At 39.0% G+C, this 21,069-nt stretch overlaps 1 protein-coding gene across 5 annotated transcripts in view; it reads left to right on the plus strand.

Moving 5' to 3' along the window:
* The window catches only part of MAP4K4 (mitogen-activated protein kinase kinase kinase kinase 4), a 447,614-nt gene that overhangs the window by 225,089 nt on the left and 201,456 nt on the right, over nucleotides 1-21,069 (plus strand). For all 5 annotated transcript variants that reach the window (XM_033948219.1, XM_033948217.1, XM_033948220.1 and 2 more), the window contains exons 10-12: nucleotides 1,590-1,765; nucleotides 7,364-7,436; nucleotides 12,089-12,299. In XM_033948219.1, the coding sequence (XP_033804110.1) occupies nucleotides 1,590-1,765; nucleotides 7,364-7,436; nucleotides 12,089-12,299 (460 nt within the window). The remainder of the gene's footprint in view (nucleotides 1-1,589; nucleotides 1,766-7,363; nucleotides 7,437-12,088; nucleotides 12,300-21,069) is intronic.

The following is a 21,069-nucleotide window of genomic DNA, read 5'->3' on the forward strand; positions in this document are numbered from 1 at the left end:
TGCTCTCCGCCTCCCTGCTATCTCTCCGCCCCTTCCTCCGCCTCTTGGCAAGCACTCTGCTTCTCTCGCCGCTGCTAAGTGCCTCCTTCCTCTCTCTCTAGTTCAGCCTGCCTGCCCGCTCTCACTCCCTGCAAGCACCCTCACGCTGCTCTAGGCCAGCCTTGCCTGGCTGGCCTAGAGCTGAGGAGCTGAGGAGAAAGACATGGGGGAAGCCAATGCTTGCCCTAGATCGGTAGCACAGAATATTGCTACTCCTTGGGTTTTGGCCAGGTACTATTGACCTGGATTGGCCACCATTAGAGCGCGCAACTGGGCTTGATGGACCATTGGTGTCTGACCCAGTAAGGCTATTCTTATGTTCTTATATGCCCAGTGTCACAAGGAGCAGCGTGGGTTTGAACCCACAACTCCAGGGTGCTAAAACTGTAGCTTTAACCACTGCGCCACAGTGCACCGAAGTGGGAGGGCACCATTAAATCTTTTTTTGTGCTTTTCTTAAGTTAAAGGAGCTATTAAAATTAATGAAGGCTTTTACTATAATTAGTGCAGATTCTTTGAAATGTTGCATATTCTTTTGGATGACTGTAAAGATTCTAGTAACAGCACCATTTGTTATCTTTGTGTTAAATGGTTTGATTTTAGTTTTTTATCTTTAAATTACGACAGTATGTAGACAGGATGCAGTCATTGGAAGAATTTCTATTGAATGTACAGATCTCATTGCTAAGATGTTCAGGTCTGCAAGAGGAAGTGAGACTAGCTGCAGAGTTGAAGCAGTGAGAGACACACTGTTTTCCTCAATTCACTCAGTGTATTTTGTGTTTACTGGGATGATTGCCAGGGTGAAGTAGGACCACTTGGCCTGGTCTTTTAAGTAACAGGAATTATTGGTGGGGAATTAGCAGTGGATTGTTTCATTCATTCTTAGTCACACTAGTATCCTGAAAAATCACAGTGTACCTGTAAGATTTGAGACTTCTTACAGTTGTAAGCATCGGTGCCATGTGTTGGGTATGATTATATTCAGCTCTTGAAGAACACCATTGTTAAGCATAAATGTGAGAAATAAACCATAAAATGCATTTACAGTAACATTAAAGGGGTAGGGTTGTAAGCTTTATTTCTCACATTTATATCCATCTTGGAATTGTAATTTCCTCCAACTTCATGGTTAGTTTTACTTTAATTTAATGCATTTCTTTTAATTTGAGTGATTTTAAACACAAAAGGATGCACTGTTAAAAGTATCACCTGATCCAGTTTCCTCTTGCCCTGTGTTCATAATTCAATGCCTCAAGAGTACAAGCGACACATCTCTCACATCAGGGAACACTCTGCCTGTATTCTTCATACCAGTAATGGTATAGGACAAATAAGAACTTTCAAAACTGGAAGATTGAGGCATAGGATAAAGACATGAAAAGAATCAGATTTTTTTAATTTGTTGTAATTAACAATTGATATATTTGAAAATACAAATTAGCATGGCTCGGTCAGTGCAGTATTTTTCTCCATTGTGCAGGTGATGTAGAAGAAATGTGTGTGTTAATAGCCTACTTTAACATTTTTAACTTTGTCCATCTATTTAGGTCAAAGAAGTTTTTTAGTTTTATAGAAGGCTGCCTAGTGAAAAACTACATGCAGCGGCCTCCTACGGAACAGCTTTTAAAACACCCTTTCATCAGGGATCAACCAAATGAGAGGCAAGTTCGAATCCAACTTAAAGACCACATAGATAGGACCAGGAAGAAGAGAGGAGAAAAAGGTATGTGGTATTGTTTTCTTGATGTTACCACTTTTTATCTGACCTTATTAATAGTTAGCCTCTCTTCCACCATCATCTTGAAAATTTTACTTTGTAAAATCTGAATGAAACAGTGCTATACCAGATACTGTCTGTAGAATAGCAGCATCTGGTATGGGAAAGTCTAGTAGAGCAGCACACAGGTGTCTTAATTACCTTGGTGGGTGGGCTAGTGAACCATAGAGAGGAAGACCCATGCCTATATGCCACTCTAACCACTACATTTATTTTAGAAAGTATGAAGCTACCAAGACCCTACTGTACAATATATATAGGTGTTGCCTGTAACATAAGGACTATTGGGGTGGTAGACAGGAAGATCTAGGTGGTTTCAGGGGGAGTTTTGGATGGCTCATTAGAAGAAGGTTATGGTGAAATGTACTTCTGGCACCCTTTATGTGGCATTCACAGCATTTCTCACAAAGGTGCCCCACTGCTGTGTTGGTATATCTATAATCTATATGGCAAGTCTGTTACAATGCTGGCCCCTCCCATGTCTAAATAATAATAATAATAATAACAGCTTATATACCGCAATACCGTGAAGTTCTATGCGGTTTACAAAGATTAAGCAAAGGTACAAATTGATTGACTTTAAGAGGGGAGGAAGAAAGAGGGTTAATAGGACAAGAAATCCATTTTTGAGGAGAGAGTGATCAATAGAACAAGTTAATCGCTATAGAGGGGAGAGAGAAGAGAGGATCAGTTGTCTAGATACTTTAGGAACAGGTATGTTTTCAGACGTTTCCTAAATTCCTCATAAGTAGTGGGCGAAAGCAATTGTTCTAGGTCTTTACCCCATGATGCTGCTTGGTGCGAGAGGAGATGTTCATGGTGTTTTTCCAGTTTACAACCTCTCACTGGGGGGGAAACGAAGTTGGAATGTGAGCTTCTCTTGTGTCTGTTGGCTGAGAAGACGAAAAGGTCAGTTATATATTTAGGGGCAAGTCCGTGTAGTGCTTTGAAGCAGAAGCGGGCAAATTTAAACTTTACGCGCGCCTCCATTGGCAGCCAATGCAGCTGCCGGTAGTAGGGTGTCACGTGGTCAAACTTCCTCAGCCCAAAGATCAGTTTGACCGCTGCATTTTGCATCAATTGTAAACACTGCATGTTCTTTTGGGAAATTGCTAAATAGGCGATGTTACGGTAGTCAAGTAGACTCAGTACGAGGGATTGGACTAGGGTTCTGAATGCCGCTGTATCGAAATAAGCTTTAATGGATCTGAGTTTCCAGAGAGTGAAAAATCCCTTTCTGATCAAGGAGTCCACCTGGTCTCTCATGGTTAGGCACTGATCCAAAGTTACACCTAGTATCTTTATGGTAGGTTGGATAGGGTAATTAAGATTATTGATACATAGTGGTGATTTGGTGTCAAGCAGATGTGGCGAAGCAACGAAGAAAGTTGTCTTTTCTGAATTAAGTTTGAGCCTAAAAGTTGTCATCCAGTGCTCCATCATGTTTATGGCTTCTGAAACTTTAGGAATAGTTTCAGAGATAGAATTAACGAATGGGATGATGATCGTAAAATCATCTGCATAACTAAATAGTTTTATCCCTAACTGGGTTAGCTGCTTGCCTAGTGAGGACATGTAGATGTTGAAGAGCAATGGATGCATTGTGGCACACCGGATGGATTGCTCCAGGTATCTGATAGTTCATAATTAAAACGTACTTGATAAGTGCGGGACATAAGGAAGCCACGGAACCAATTCAGCACCTCGTTCCTGATACCAATGGCATCTAGGCATTGCAGCAGTTTCCCGTGGTCTACTAGATAAAAGGCAGAACTCATATCGAATTGCATAACCAGGGCATTAAGGCCCTTACTAAACAGTAGGCGCAGATTGTCTAAAATAGCCGCAATTACTGTCTCAGTACTGAATAACGGTCTAAAACCGGATTGAGTTTCATGTAGGAGGGAGAACTGATCCAGATAATCCATCAGTCGGGTGTGTACCAATCCCTCCATAATTTTTACAATAAACGGAATGGATGCTACTGGTCTGTAGTTGGATATTATAGCTGAAGATTCTTTTCGATTTTTTAGAATTGGGGCTATTATGTGACCATTATTAGAGAGGAACTTCCCAGTTTTTAGGTTATGAGCCAAATATTGCATCAACGATAGTTTAAATACTAAAGGTGCCGCTTTCATGATTTCGGGGTGTGGGGGGTGGGGGGGGGCATGAGTCCAGAACGCAATAGGATTTAGAGTATTTGTTATATAGTCTGTTGTAATTGTTCCACTCTAAATCTTGAAAGGAGCTCCAGATCATGTCTGCCGGTGTATCATTTCCTTGGGTGATAGGTATCGGATGATCACTAGAGTCGTTTGTTGAACAATGAATTCTAAGGTTTTTAATTTTCGAATCGAAGTGTAGTGCTAAGTCATTTGCAGAGGGTAACTTAGAGTTGTGTGTGGGTATGGTGTAGCGAGTGGTGTCAAATAAATTTGTGATCAGGTTGAATAGCTCTTTTGTATTGATTCCTTGTGAACCATTACAAGATGAGTTGATTTTAATTGAGTAGAATGCTTTACGTTTGTCTTTTATCATTTGTTTGTAGATTTTTATGTTAGCTCTCCATTTGTTACGGTCTGTTAATTGGTGTCTAATTGGATGTTTTTCTGGTTGGAATTGGTCAAAGTTAAACATCCCAGGAGACAAAGATGTCTAGATAGGTGGTTTCTGGAAAAAAAGATAGACATCCAGCAAGAGACCATTGACTTATAATCTGTGTTATTTGTTTAATCTACATTTAGTACTGTTTTGGTTATATATCCATCAAGATTTAATTTTTATGCCTACATGGATGATGTCCTAGTGTTGCATAGTCCTCCGTGTCCTTTGCCATATGTGTTAATTTGTATTATTGCATATTGCTGCTTTTTGATAAGACTGATTATGTCAATAACAGAGTGTGTATGGCTGACTAATAATAGGGAAGGTGGGCTCTCAGTTTTCAGGAAGAGGGCATATGTGGTCATTAAGGGTCTGTGCTGGTATTTTAGAATATTAGGAGTTGCACATGTTGATTGGCACACCTAAGTGTGCTAGCCATTGACCTGGCACTTATGTTTGTAGTCTGTAATGACTTTATACCACATAAGTGCCATTATGGAATTGACTCTAAGCACACCTCATTGTGGTGCAGCCTTCTCACACAAAATTATAGAATGGCTCCTTATATATCTGACTCTAATTTGGCCCTGTTAACCAGGGTACATTTTAGGATATTGGTTCAGACATTAATGTTTATATTGTTAGGTTACTGTAACTTATTGCACCTACTTTAGATATAAACAAATAGTTTAGTTATAAAATTAAGATTTTACAAAATATATCAGCTCAACTAATTTATGGAGCTAGAAAGTTTGAGGTTACACCTTTTTTGCATTAGTTTGCTATAAGTTTAAACACTTTAATGTTATATTTATAAAATTTTAAATCTATTGTCTCCATCCTACATGCTTTAATTGCTTTGTTTTCCATGAAATGATAGGTTATTGCAATCTCATAATTCTTCATTTTCCAAACTGAGTAGGGGTATGTTTTATAGGAATTTTAGAAGGTTCATTTACATATATAATAATAATAATAACAGTTTATATACCACAGGACCGTGAAGTTCTATGTGGGTTACAATGATTATAAATGTTACACATTGAGTAGAATTAACATAGTTAATATCTATTGATTAACAGCTCGAGAGATTGTGCAAATCAGTTTCCTATGTACTTTAAGAACAGATATGTTTTCAGATGTCTCCTAAATTCCCCATAGGTATTGGCAAGCGTAAGAGACTGCTAGAGGATCTTCAGCAGCTGCTTTAGGAGCCCCACAATTTGATTCAGGACCAGCCTGATCTGTTGGGGCACAGTGGGGTTGGGTGCTATAGGGGGCGCTGTTACAACATCAGGTCCTGGAGGCAGGATGGGTGGCCATTGGTGTTACTTGGGCCCCCTGACAGCTCCTGAAGCCCTAAGACTACAGCCTGCCTCTGCTAGGACTTAGATAGTGGAGGCCACTGGATAACACTCATCTGTGGCGGATGCTCTGGATAAATTCTAGGCCCTCAGGGAGACACTGCTTGGGGGAAGGAGGTGAGGGGCTCTGTTGCTGAAACTCAGAGGTGTCTCCTGTAACAGAGACACAGCTCCAGAAGAGCCTCCATCTTCCATAGAGAGTAATTGGGCTCCCTTCTTTCCCCATCACACTATCAGTCACTTGTTCATACATTCTCTCGCTCACACACTCTGGGAGAACTCTTATCACACTCTTTTTTTTCCATTGCATGTCTCTCACTCTCACGCTCCATCTGTCTTTCCAACTGTCACTGTAGTTCTCTCTCTCTATTTTTTCTTCCTACTAATTCCTCTCACTACACTACTAGCTATCCTATGTACACCAACTCCTAATTACACCCATAAAGAATTGCCATTCCACATTCAGGGATATACATGTGTAGGACTTTGGAAAACTCCTGTTGCTACTGCGGTAACGTTCTGACATCATGGGAGATATTAAAGAAACGACTTCTTTGGACGTCTTGCGAGCCGTATAATTGAAACTTATGAGACATCTAACTTAATTTTAGGGGTTGGATAATTGATACTCTTGAACATCCAGGAGAATGTGTTTTATAGCGATTATATAAACATCTACTTAATTCATTTCTGAATCGTTCTGTTTTTCTGGACATTTTTTTGATTATGACCTGATACTTTAGATGTCTGACTCTGGATGTTTTGAGTTGGGCTTGAACTTCTATTGAAAATGCCCCTCCATGGATCTGAAGCAATGAAAAGATTTATCTTCTTTTGAGAAAGAGAGAGATAAGGAAACATGACAACAGTCTACAGCAGGGGTGTCCAATGTCGGTCCTCGAGGGCCGCAATCCAGTCGGGTTTTCAGGATTTCCCCAATGAATATGCATTGAAAGCAGTGCATGCACATAGATCTCATGCATATTCATTGGGGAAATCCTGAAAACCCGACTGGATTCCAGCCCTCGAGGACCGACATTGGACACCCCTGGTCTACAGGGTCTTCATGGGTACTTTCACCTTTTGTTGCAATTGCTTAAAATAGAGTTCTTGAAGATCATTTGGTACTTTAGGCTTTCTTAGAATTGGATTGGTAGCATACAGATAACTTCATGAATACTGACTTCTTAGTGTCTGATTCTCTATTTAGCTTCTATCCCATCGTAGGATTTATAGAGCTTTGTCTATTGACACAGTGTGACTATAAGGTAAAATACCACCAAACTGAAACTAGCCATATCAAGGGGACTATAAAGTAATCGGCTCCCTCCTTAATGGTCTTACAGGTTGTATCAGTCTGAGTACTCCGCATATGAAATCGATTTTTATAAATGATCATTTTTAGATGCTATCATAAGCTTAAACACTTGCCCTGATCATTGAGGAACTGCCACCTTTTCAAGGTACTTATGAAATTCTTTGTGCAGTATATGTTTGTTTCACTCTTCAAAGGCAGTTTATGGAAAATCCCTCAGGTCTATGAAAACTAATGAATATCTCACTTTATATGTAGATGAAACAGAGTACGAGTACAGTGGAAGTGAAGAAGAAGAGGAGGAAGTGCCTGAACAAGAAGGAGAGCCGAGGTAATACGTTCCTTACCCTACACCATTAGATCATGTCTAACTTAATGTGAATCTTCAGAAGCTTGAAGAACTAACTTCCTTTATCCCAGGACAAGCAGGCAGCATATTTTCACATGTGGGTGACGTCATCCACGGAGATTGAAGAACACGTATCTAAACTTTGTCTAATTGAGTTTGTCTTCCCACTTCATATGTTTCATTAATTAAATTATGTCTTTCTTATTACTTGTTTTTCTTTTATATCCTTTACAGTTTCAAGTAAATTAATTTATTTTCGTTTTTGGAGCCTGTAGATGTTTTTTTACAGCCTTTGTAAAAAAAAAAAAAATATATCCATTTTCTATACCGTTCTCCCAGGGGGGAGCTCAGAACGGTTTACATGCATTTATTCTGGTACTCAAGCAGTTTTCCCTCTCTGTCCCGGCGGGCTCCCAGTCTGTCTAACGTACCTGGGGCAATGGGGTGATTAAGTGACTTGCCCAGGGTCACAAGGAGCAGCATGGGTTTGTTTAACCACTGCGCCACACTCATTGACAGCTTTTTGGCCTTCTTATCACTCGATTCGTGCTGTTGGTCTTTCCTGCTGAATCTTTTCCCGATCTTTCAGAGCTAAAAAAATATACAAAACAAAATCGAACAAGAAGTGCCTTACCAAACAAATGTTTTTATTCTTTTTGTTCCTGCATTTTCTTTCTGTAAGATGTTAGGCCTGGGGTCAGGTACCCGGCAAGTTGGACTTTTTCTGTGGTACTATTTTCCTAGCAGTACCGGTGCATCGATATCAACTTCTTTCATTGACATTGACATTATCAAGCGTCATAGGTATATCTCGCATTGAGTCTCTTGATACATGCCTCTCCTCGAAGCCATCGATGCAGGCTGTCATTTCTGAAGCGCACCTCTTCTTGAGGTTACCAATGCTTTGACACCCTGTTGCACCCATGGTGATTGAATTTTTTCAAATTAACATTTCAGAAGAAATTACCATATAAACATTAAAGGATGCATTTAAAGCTACAATGAGAGGTAATATTTCATAGTCTGCATTTCTTGGAAAAAGAAATTAAACAGTTGGAATCTAAATTAATTGACAAATGGAAGCAAAATAGTCTACAGACTCTTTTAAAAGCAAAGGGTAAATATAATGAGATATCTTCAAAGTTGATAAGGAAAGACTTGTTTTCCCAACAAACTCTGTATTATAGAAGCTCAAATAAGGTGGGAAGATTATTGGCAAATTATCTTAAAGCAAAGAAAAGAAGAACAAAAATTGTGGCAATAAAGGATGAGAAAGGTGATACACATACTCAAATTGGAAGTATTTTAAGTCAGTTTCTAAATTTTTATAAAGATCTATATTCTTTTGAGCCTTATGAAAGTAGAGAAAAAGATGGATTAGAATTTTTGAATCTTATTGAAGGGCCGAAAATTCCTGAATATATTAAAAAAAGTTTAGAAGAGCCTATATCATTAAAAGAATTAGAAACAGCGTTGAAATCTCTTAGAGTTGGATCCGCTCCAGGTGATGATGGTTTCACAGTTGAGTTTTATAAATCATTTCAAATTACCCTTTTACCTCATTTATTAAATTTATATCAGTCTCAACTAACTAAGGGTTGCATTACAGGTACTATGGCAGAATCATTAACTATAGTTTTGCCAAAGCCAAATAAAGATCCCACTTTGGTTTCAAACTACAGGCCTATCTCTTTAATCAATGTAGATGGAAAACTTTTGGCTAAAACATTGCCTTTACGTTTAGCCAAAGCTCTCCCTTTTATTATTGATATTCACCAAACTAGATTTGTTGCATCTAATAATAGCAGATTGGCTTTTCATATGTTAAATTTAACAAAAGCCATGAATGATCCAGCTTTCTCTGTATCTTTGGATGCAGAGAAAGCCTTTGATCGTGTGGAATGGACCTTCATGTATCAGGCATTGGATTGGTTTTGGTGTAGGTTTAGGATTTATACAAATGATTCAAACATTGTATAGCTCCCCTGCTGCAAGATTGTATATTAATAATAATTTATCAGAGCGTTTTAACTTGCAGAGAGGGGTTAGCAAGGCTGTCCATTATCTCCTTTCTTTTTGATATTGTATTAGACCCCTTGTTATTAGACATTCAACAAGCTAAGGGGATACAGGGTATTCCTTATTCAGATTGGGAATATAAAGTCTCTGCATATGTAGATGATATATTGCTTCATTTGAGAAATCCAGAAATTACCATTCAATGCTTGCTTGAGTTGATTGAGAAATTTGGAAAATTTTCAAGATATAAGATAAATTGGAGTAAATCAGAAATTCTTCCACTTAATGTACATTGTTCAAAGGGCTTGTTTGAATCATTCTCTTTTATATGGAAGGAAGATGGATTAAAATATTTAGGAATTTGGATTAAAAATACGTTGGAGGACACAATGAAAGAAAATAAAAAATTTTTATTAAAGAAAGTTACAGAAATGTGTGAGCAATGGAATCCTTTACATCTTTCTTGGTGGGGGAGAGTTCAAACAGTCAAAATGATGATATTGCTTGTTATCAAATGAGTATGATACCAGTTTTTTTTAAGGGTCCTTTTATAAAAAATTAAATCATATTCTTATAAAATTTATTTGGCTAGGTAAAATTCCTAGAATTGCTTTAGTATCTTTACAAAAACCAATTACGGAGGGTGGGGTAAATTTTCAAAATTTTTATAAGTATCATCAAGCCTATATTTTACGCCAGGGTATGTATTGGGTCCTCCCAGAGCTCATGGAAGATACTCCAGATTGACTATGGTTGGAATGGTGACTCATGTTCCCTTTACGTTTATGTCATGTTCTCAGCATTAAGATGCCTAGAGTATATAAAAAGAATAGAATATTAATAGATACATGGAAAACATTACGCTTTGTTAGTAATTTAACACCTATACTAATTCATAAATCAATAAATCAAACGATCTGACTAAACTTCATGATTTGAATTGGCGGATTTAAAGTCATTTGGAAGCATTGGATTATTGCAGGTATACAGATTTTAGGTGATGTCATTTCAGATGGTAAACTGCTTGATTTTTCACAGTTGCAACATAAATATGGCCTTAATAAATCACAAAGTTTTAGATGTTGCAGCTGAAGCAGGCTATTCAGGAGGGGTTCCCTAAATGGAAAAATCTTAATAATCAGTATAGTTTAGAATTCTTATGCTTTCAGGCGGACTTCCTGGGACACCAGTGGTATAAATTGATATCTGGATATATGAATAAAAAAACAAAGACAGGTCAGAGACATTTGGAGCATTGAGATTAAGCCTCAAATCAATGCGTCTCAATGGCTACGAATTTGGTCTTGGAGGATGAGATGTACAGTATCCGCATCTATGAAACAAACTTGGTTCTTTTTGTTGCATAGAGCATTTTGGACCCCAGTTCAATTACAAAAGTTAGATTCCTCTAAGTCTAATAGATGCTGGCACTGTAATCTTGAAGCAGGGACTCTAGATTATTTATTATTTTATTGTCCCTTTATTATGGCCTTTTGGAAATCAATTTGGCCCCAAATTAATTGTTTTTTGGAGAATCAGGTGGCATTATCCTATGATACGATTTTATTCAGTATGTCAATGAGGGGAAAAAAGCCAAATTTCATCAAAGAATAATAAACTTTTAATGATTATGACAGGAGTCGCCATACAACAGATCACAAGTAATTGAAAAAATTGGAATAGACTCAGTTATAACTTCTGGTGGAATTTGATATGTCATATTTACAAAATGGAGAGAACAATAGCTGTGCAAAAAGGGAATTTTTATAAATTTAGAGAGAGATGGGAGCCATTAACAAAATATTGCAATGAGTAGATACCATTTTACATTATAGATACAATTTAAGGTAGAAGGGATGGGAGGGGGGAATTTGAATTATTAATGATTAGATTTCTAGGAAAGATTATTTGTGATATTTGATTGAATGTAAGATTGGAAGGGTGGGAGGGATGAGATAAAAATGTTTTGTCTATTAGTATCATAAATGATAGAATTTCAAATGATGTATTCATTGACAAATGTTTTATATATATATATTTGTTGTATATATATATATATATATATGTATTTGTTGTAAGATGAAAAATGAATAAAGATTTATAAAAAAAACAACAACAAACCTTTGAACCAATTCAACACATGACCTGAAATACCAATGGAGCCGAGACAATTAAGTAATATATCATGTCCCCATCTAATATCTGCACTTGACCTTTCAGCTATATGATAAGCTGTATTGTAGAAAGCATTGGTGTAATATATTGAATGTTCTCTTATGTACTTGTTAGGTATTTCATAAGTATTATGTTGACATTACTGTATATTATATTTCTGCTGTTTGAATTTCAGTGCTAATAAGTATATTGAATCTGTTTCATGGTATTTTTATTATGTTTCAATGTGTTGATTTTGAGTTTCTTATTCATTGTGTTTGTTTATATTTGGTCATTTTACTATTATGCTGTTAACAAAATTGTAAGTTTTATGTTAAGTTGTACTTGCTGTATACCGCCTTTGGTGAATCACTTAATAAAGGTGGCTAATAATGTATTTAATGTATTTATTGGGATTTACCTAGTTCACAAATGTTCCATTCCATATATCTTTTTTACAGTTCTATTGTTAATGTTCCTGGGGAGTCTACCCTTAGACGTGACTTTCTGAGGCTTCAGCAAGAAAACAAGGAGCGCTCAGAAGCCTTGCGCAGGCAACAGTTGCTGCAGGAACAACAACTCAGAGAGCAGGAAGAATATAAAAGGCAGCTACTGGCAGAGAGACAGAAGCGTATAGAACAACAGAAAGAACAGAGGAGACGGCTGGAAGAGGTACACGTGTTATATGTATAAAATAACCAAGGTAATAATGTTTTGATGCAAGTTGCTTTCACAGGAGGACTTGGATAGGGGTGCTAATGCCACTAAGGCTAGTTTTTGGATTCAAGAAAACAAGCTTGGATTTCTTCCATTCATAGTGTACGTGAGAGGGCATTCCTATCATTGGATAACTTTCTCACTGCATATAATTTTGTTGGGGAAAATAAAAGACAGTTTATTGGGATTTATTAACTGCCTTTTCATGAAGAGATTTACCCAAAGCAGTTTGCGATACATTGAATAGTAATCAAGTACTCTTTAAGTATTTTTCCTTATCTGTCCCAGCAGGAGTGGTTATAGTAGTTACAACTGCTGCTTCAGCACTCTGCAGTTGTGAGTCCAATCCCACTGCAGCACCTTGTGACTCTGGACAAGGCATTTAACACTTCATTGCCCCAGGTACAAAATAAGTACCTGTCTGAAATATGCAAGCTGCTTTGATTGTATAAACCACTCAAAAAAAAAAGTATACAAATCCCATACTCTTTACCCTTTGCAGTGGACGGTTAAGTGAGGTTGTGGGTTCAAAGCCCACACTGCTCCTTGTGACCCTGAACAAGCCACTCAATCCTCCATTGCCCCAGGTAAGTTAGATAGATTGTGAGCCCACTGGGACAGATGGGGAAAATCCCACTGGGACAGATTGTAAACTGTAACCTGCTTAGATAACTTTGCTAGATGGTATTTAAATACCTAAAATAAATAAGTGACTTGCTCAGAGTCACACGGAGCAGCCTGAGATTAAACTCACAACCTCAGGGTGCTGATGCAACAGCTCTAATCACTAGGCCACTCCTCTACCTATCTTATTTAGAAAAATGACTGGTTTTGTCACTCAAGGTCTTCAATGATACATACATACACCCCATGAAATATTCAGTTCTTTCTTAAGAAATGTTCACATATCGATATAAAATCTTTTTTTTTTTTTTTTAAATCTCTGGAAAAGAAAGTGATATATTTGCTGGTAAACAACAAAAATTTTCCTTGATTTACTCATGAAACAAAAGATATCCACAAAAATATGTATTCTAACTGAGGAATAAATTAGGACACCCCCACATAACCTTCCCCTTAAAATGGTTCAAATCACACACAGGTGCATCACATCAGGTGCCCATGATTAGAACATCGTTTCTCAGAATTTTGAAGGAGGTTTGTCCTACTTAAACCTCAGACATTTAGTCTGGTGTGCTCATGACTTCTGTGGTGAGAGTGAACACAATGGTGAGATCAAAAGAACTGTCTGAGGCCTTCAGAAAGAAGATTGTAGCAGCTTATAAGTTTGGTAAGGGATTTAAAAAGATATCAAAAGAATTTGACATTAGCCATTCCACGGTCTGGAAAATAGTATGCAAATGGAGGACTTTCCAAACAACTGCCAACATGCCCAGGTCTGGCCATCCAAGCAAGTTGAGTCCCAGAGCAGACCACAAGATGCTAAAAGAAGTTTCCAAAAAACCTAAAATGTCATCACAGGACCTGCAGCAGGCTCTTGCTAACTGTTGATGTGAAAGTGTATGCCTCTACAAAGAAATCTCTAATGTAATGTAACTTGCATGGGAGGTGTGCAAGGAGGAAACCTTTGCTCTCTGAGAAACATCAAGGCCAGACTGAAGTTTGCCAGAGAGAACGTAGACAAACACCAGGACTTCTGGAATAGTATTTTATTGATGGATGAGTCTAAAATGGAATTATTTGGACACCAGAAAAGAGGACATGTTTGGCATACATGTAATACAGCATTCCAGGAAAAGAACCTCATACCAACTGAGAAGCATGTAGGTAGAAGTGTCATGGTTTGAGGATGCTTTGCTGTAGCAGGACCTGGCCAGCTCACCATGATAGAATCCACCATGAATTGTACAGTGTATTAGAAGGTGCTTGAGGAACATGTGAGACCATCTGTAAGAAAATTAAAGCTGAAGCAGAACTGAACCCTGCAACATGACAATGACCCAAAACATACCAGTAAATCCACCAAGGACTGGCTGAAAACTAAGAAATGGAGAGTCCTGGAGTGGCTGAGTCAAAGCCCTGATCTTAAACCCATTGAGATGCTGTGGGGTGATTTTTTAAATAAAATCTTTATTCATTTTTAAAAGCCAACATAAAGTGCAACAGGTTAACCAACTATTAGTACAATAAACAGCACTCATAGCAATCAAATGATATAATAAGTACATAAGCGGGGAAAATGAACTCTTGGCTGTGTCCTCTAATTTCCCAATCTTACCTTGAGTTCAGAAAATTGATAAATTTCTTTGGTAAATTTATGCGATGATTTTACATTATATTACATTGTTCTGCATCATATTGTATTTCACTGTATTGTATTCCACTGAATTCTACTGTATTTTGTGTCTTCACTGATATGTCTCAGTTCTCTTGCTATGAACCGTCCGGAACTTCCGGTTGGGCGGTATATAAGAAAATAAATTATTATAATTATTATTATAACACCTCCCCACTTGCACCCTCCTACACACCCTTCCTGGATGTATATAGTACTCGTTCAGAAATCAAATGGAACTACTAATGATCAGTTCTGTGGGGTGATTTGAAATAGACTGGACATGCAAGAAACCCCTCAAACATCTCACAGCTGAAAGAATTCTGCATTGAGGAGTGGGCCAAACTTTCCTCAGACCAATGTCAGAGATTAGTAGATGGCTACAAGAAACATCTCACTGCAGGTATTTCAGCCAAAGGGGGTAACACTAGTGTGTAGGGTGTCCTAATTTATTCCTCGGTTGGAATATACATTTTTGTGGATATCTTTTGTTTCATGAGTAAATCAAGGAAAATTTTTGTTGTTTACCTGCAATTATATCACTTTCTTTTCCAGAGAAAAATAAAAGAAGATGTAACATTGATTATGTGAACATTTCTTGAGAAAGAACTGAATATTTCATGGGGTGTCCTAATTTTTTCACATGACTGTATGTAGGACCATCTCTACCGAGGCATTTTTGGCTATATGTGACCATCTCTGGCAAAAGATGACTAAAGTCACCAAAAACAAAGAAATGAAGTTCAAAGAATTCTGTTAAACAATTTATGATACAATAGTCCAAACCCCATCCTTTTATGTGAAAAATTAAAAAAGTTGCAGAAGTTCAAACATGTAACTTTTGTAGATGCAAAAAAAAAAATCAGCATTTTGAATGTCACCTTTTTCCCAGAGAAGGCCACACACATTTTTTTTTAAATAAAATAAAGGAGGGAATTCATGAAGTGAAACTATACAGGTAGTAGAGGGATGAAACAGAGATGCTTAATGTACTCAGGAACATATTCCCTAACACTCGCGCTAAAATCCAATGGGCCGCTGCCACAGTCATAAATGTAATGATTTGAAAGATGCATCATTCTCTAAAAACCGCACATGCAAATGAGGGTCACAGAGGGTCGCTAAATTTACATGTGATGAGTTGCTGTTGATTATGATCGTTATATGTGCAGAATACATCCCTTAAAAAAGACCTCCGAATCGAAGATCAGTAGGAGGGATGCTGGGATCCCCTGATAACCAAAACCCGATACCTACTCCCTCCTGCCGCCACTGTTGCCCAACCCCTTGGAACCCCTGCCCCGCACCTTTGCCACTAAGGCCAGCCTCTTCAAAATGGCACCTTTGTCCTTCCCTTAATGTATCCAAGTTCGTCTGTATTGTCAGTCTGTTGTTTATCCCCCTTTTAATGTTGTATACCATATATTTTTAATGTTACTCGCTTAGTATGTAATAAGCAATTTATCAAATTTAAATAAACTTGAAACTTGTACATCCTAGGATGCACTTCACAGAGGGTCCTAAGCCCCTGATTGGCCCAGGCGTCTAAGATGGGAACTCATGGCAGCCAATTTTGTTTGCAGCTCTGCACAGGGCAAGAGCGTACAAAGATCGTGACTGCTCTGCTTCATTGCTAGACCACCAGGCTTTAAAAAGTATATTGTGGAGGGGTCCGAGAGGTAGGAAGGAGCCGAGGGTGGGTCAGAGTCAGCCCTAAGTAGGTTGTAGAGTTTCTAAAAAGTAAGTCCAGGAGGGGGAAAAAAAATCTGCCAATAATTGAAGTTGCAAGTACCGAGTCCACGAATATTTAGGGGGCTCGGTACCTGTATATATGTAAATCACTTTGAATATATAAACACACAAAAAGGCGATATACAAGTCCCATTCCCCCCCCTTTATGTTATCACTATCATCTTCAAAATATAAAGTTTCAACAAAAGATGACTGCTTCAGGGAATATCAAAATAATTGTGGTGCTTTAATCCATAACTTGGGAAAATATCGCAACCTTTGATCAGAATGTTTAAATTGCCTCTTTGATCATAAATGGTTGGGAGACCTTTGCCGATTTAAGCGTGAATAGAACCGCTGAGAATCCACCGCCCTGACGCAGCCACACAACAAAACGTCAGCTAGCTTCACGTTGGCGGGAGTGGACTAGCAAAGACAGCAGAAGTTTCATCATAAAAAATTTTCCCTGCTGGGAAGGCAAGATGGCGGAAGGACTGTAATGCTGAGAGCTTCGTCGCAGAGAGCTCTACCAATATCATTTTTCTTCTGTTTTTCTTCAAGAAACTTACCGTTTAGCATGCCGAAGCGGAGGGGCCGAAGCGCAGTTGGAGCCTCACGGCGCTCGGGCCCAGCCGGCTTCGGTTCAATGGATGAACTTCTCTGACGAATGCAGGGAATTGCGGGGGCGTCGGCACGCCCGCAGGAGACGCACTGTGGCGAGACGGAGGCGTTCTCTATGGGCCCAGACACCACCTTGAGCCCCGACGCCAGAGTGCCTCCTCCTCCTCCTCAGACCGCCAGCTCCCCGCGGGTGGAGGAACCATCGGAAGGCAGTGAGGAACTCTCCCCGGAGGTCGTTGGGAGCAAAGAGGGGAGCATGGATGTGGATTCCCTGTTGTTTCAGGGGATTCCAGTGGAAACTGAGGTTTCATCATCCCCGCGGATTGCCCGTGAGCAGAGGAGTCATACCCAGGAGGGTACAATGGTTGGTCAGAGTTTTTCTTTACAAGAACCTATCTTTATATTAAAGAAGCCCCAAGAGGTAACACTTGATGCAATTTGGGATCTTGTAGTGGATCTATCTAAATCAGTTAAGCCCCAACTGTTGCAGTTGGAGCATAAGATATCTTCCCAAGAAAATGAAATTAAGAATATCAAAGTTGACTTGCAAGATTTAAAAACTTCAACAATGAATTCTTCCCAGGAAATTAAACTTTCTAAACAAATAACTGAAACACTGGTGAAAGATAATACTAACTTAAGGAGAAAATTGGAGTCTCTAGAAAACTTTTCTCGCAATAATAATCTTAGATTAATTAACTTTCCCAGGGTTGCGGAGGTAACCCCTAGAGATATGTTAAAACGTTACCTAAAGGAAGTCCTGGAAATTACCGAGGAATTAATACCGCCATTCACTCAAGTGTATTATCTACCTATTAAAAGGGAAGAAAAATTAATGGAAGAAGCTCAACAGTCGCTTAATATTTCCAAGGTGTTGGAAGTTTCAGACCAGGAGATAGCAATGTCCGCAACACTTTTACTTACAGTGGCCTTATCACCTGATAAAAATTGGCTATTGAAACTTTTCTTCAAAAATAAACAGAAAGCCTTTCTTGGGTACAAGATACAAATGTTTCCAGATCTGTCACGAGAAACACAGAAACGTCGACATGAATTTCTGTTGTTAAAGCTCTTGGGGCAACCTTTTTTCTTCGTCACCCATGTAAATGTGTGATAATTTATCAAATGCAAAAATATGTTTTCTTTGATCCTAGCCAACTTACAACCTTCTTGCCAATGGCTTCTCTGAAAAAAGGAGAAGGAATTTGAGTACTCATTGTTTGTTGATTACCTTCTCAGCATATACAACCTTTAGTCTTCATTTTATTTTGTAATGTATATTATACTCGCTGATTCTACATCTTGCTTTCCTTATTTAGAGGACTTGAGTTAAAGTTAAGCTTTATATATATTTCTTTTAAGATAGCAGATTATTTGACTATCTGTTTAGTATCATATTGTATAACATTTGATTTTGGCTTGACTTTACCTTTCTGTACAAGTGGATACTTGATATGTTATTGAAAAATGAAATAAATAAATAAAAAAATTTTCCCTGCCTAAGCTAAGTTTTTACACTACATTTTTTTGAGCATTCAGTTAAAATAACATTGGTGAATTGCTAAGCAGGAGGGGGATAGGGGCCAATGAGGTTATTTCCTTGTCTAGTGCGGTTGTTAAGTTAACTTACTGACAACGCACGGTGATCTGAGGTCCCTCCCATTAAAAGTATTCTAGAAGGATTAAGACTGTTTGAAATAAGTCTAATGAAAGAGTACTTTTCACTGTTTCCAGTTTTGAAGTTAAAAGTGTAACAGAGAGGTATTTTTGTGAGATTATTGATTGATCTCTCTGCATCCTATATAATTCTTGATAGACCTAAATTTAAACCCAGGGGAGGTGGATTGGAAATTATTTTGGACTTATTCAGCTAGGCCCACTATTTTGGCATCTATATGTCAATCCACCTATTTTACCGTATTTTTCACTCCATAAGATGCACCTGACCATAAGACGCACCCAAATTTAGAGGAGGAAAACAAGAAAAAAACCATTCTGAACCAAATTCTCCCTGCCAGACTATGCACCCAACCCTACACTACTTGCCAGGCTTTGCTTCCTGTCACCCCTCTCTGCCAGGCTCTGTACCCTGTCCCCCCTATGATGGTCTAGTGATAGGCCGCGGCAGGGCACAGGGCAAGCATGGAAAGGGCACAGGGCAGGCAGGCCTAGTGGCAGGACCAGTGCTGTATCGACATCGCTCCTAGCCGGAAGCTTTTCAAAACCCGGACAAAATGCGGGGTTTTGAAAAGCCGTCTGGATGCTAGGACACCCCAACCTCACAGTTTGCAGCCTTAACTCTTCTGGAGCGCAATATGGGGGGATACACATTCAGTCAGATATTGTGGGCCATGTGATTACTATATAACAACTGATTTAGGGTAAATGACCATAAACAAACACAACAGACACTCCATGAAAGCAGCTGCCATAGCATTATTTTTTCTTGTCTTTTTAGTAACATCTGTCCATCTCGCATTTCTTCTCTCTCCATGTCCACCATCTTCCTCCTGCATCCTTATCTGTCCTGTATAACAAACATCTCCCTTCTATATCCTGTTTCTTTCCTTCCTCCTATTTCTACATCTGCCCTCATATTCAGCATTTTCCTTCTGTGTATGTGTCTTTCCTGTCCTGCAATTCATCCTCTTTCTCCCTGTCCCTCCCTCTCCCCCACTGATCAGCATTGCCGCTCTGTGTCTCGATCCCTTCTTCTTCTATGCCCACCATCTCTTATGTCCCCTGCCCCCCCCCCCCCGGGGATTAATATATTGCACTGTTGCTTCCCACCCCTCAACTCCCTCAGTATGACTCTCTCATGGGTCTCCAGCATCTTTCTCCTATCCAGCACAGAAGGAAGGAGTGGGCTTGGGGATCCACAGTCCAGCAGCCCATGTGCTGTTCTACAGCATGCCTGCCGCCTTCATAGTCTAGCTGTCCCTTTCTCTGAGCAGCATGCCCTAGGAGAAATCTCGGGGCGGCCGTGCACAACTTCTGCCCTGGACTCACTCGGTTACTGCCGTCACTCACCAATGCCTGAGAGCATCAGCGTCAGTCATGCGTGCGCAGGGGAGGCAGCGGATGAAGACTGGACGGCGGGGGCCACCAGGAAGAGAAAAGCCGAGACTCATGGCAGGCGGACGAGGAGCTTGAGGTGGAAGTATGAGGAAATAATAGCAATCAAACAAAATAATATTGCTAGTTTAACTAGAACGTAGGCCCCTCCAGATAAATTTTGAGAAGTTTTTAATTATAACTCTAATTGACCCTATTGTGTTTCGATTGTATGCAGCTGTTGTGGTGTGGTTTTTTTTTTTTAAGTTTTGTTTTGTAATACTGTATTATTGTTATGCATCCTTGTTTAAAAAAAAAATTATTGTATTTAAAAAACTGTTTTATTGTCATACATTGTCGTATTTAAAATCTATCATATAAAAAACCCTAAGCGCGCATGCACACTTAAAATGCCGTAATCCCTGACTCCGTGATCCGTGCTTCCGTGGCGCCGAATGCGCAGTAGGACCCTGCGGCGGTTTCTCTATTGGCTTCCGTTCTCATGTGCATATGCGCCAATTGCTCTCCCCCACACACACCCTAACCAGCCTGTGCCTCAACGAACGGCGCACAGACAGGAACTAGCGTGTTTCTCCAGCCTGAGGCCGAACCAGCCGTGCAAGCAGCCGCGTTTTCATCAAGCAGCCTCACATTTTTCCACATTCCCATTGAACATCTACTATAGAGGTTACTTATATTCATCATTTCTTTATCTCTCCGTGGTAAATATTTCAAATCTTTAATACCCTCTATCTATCCCATCTAACATTCCCTGTTCAACCCTTACCCATAATTTAAGTGGATTCGAATGCCATTCAACTATCGCTCTTAATTGGTCCGCTCTATAATAATTCTCTAAAGAAGGTATACCTAGTCCTCCTTCCGCCTTAGACTTAAGCATTGCATATCTTCCCACCCTTGGACGCTTTCCTCCCCAAATGAATCTCATTGTCATGCTATTTCACTTTTGAAAATACAATTTTGGAATTTCTATCGGTAATACTTGGAATAAGTACAAAAATC

Source organism: Geotrypetes seraphini, chromosome 6, assembly GCF_902459505.1.
Source record: "Geotrypetes seraphini chromosome 6, aGeoSer1.1, whole genome shotgun sequence".
Classification (NCBI taxonomy): Eukaryota; Metazoa; Chordata; class Amphibia; order Gymnophiona; family Dermophiidae; genus Geotrypetes; species Geotrypetes seraphini.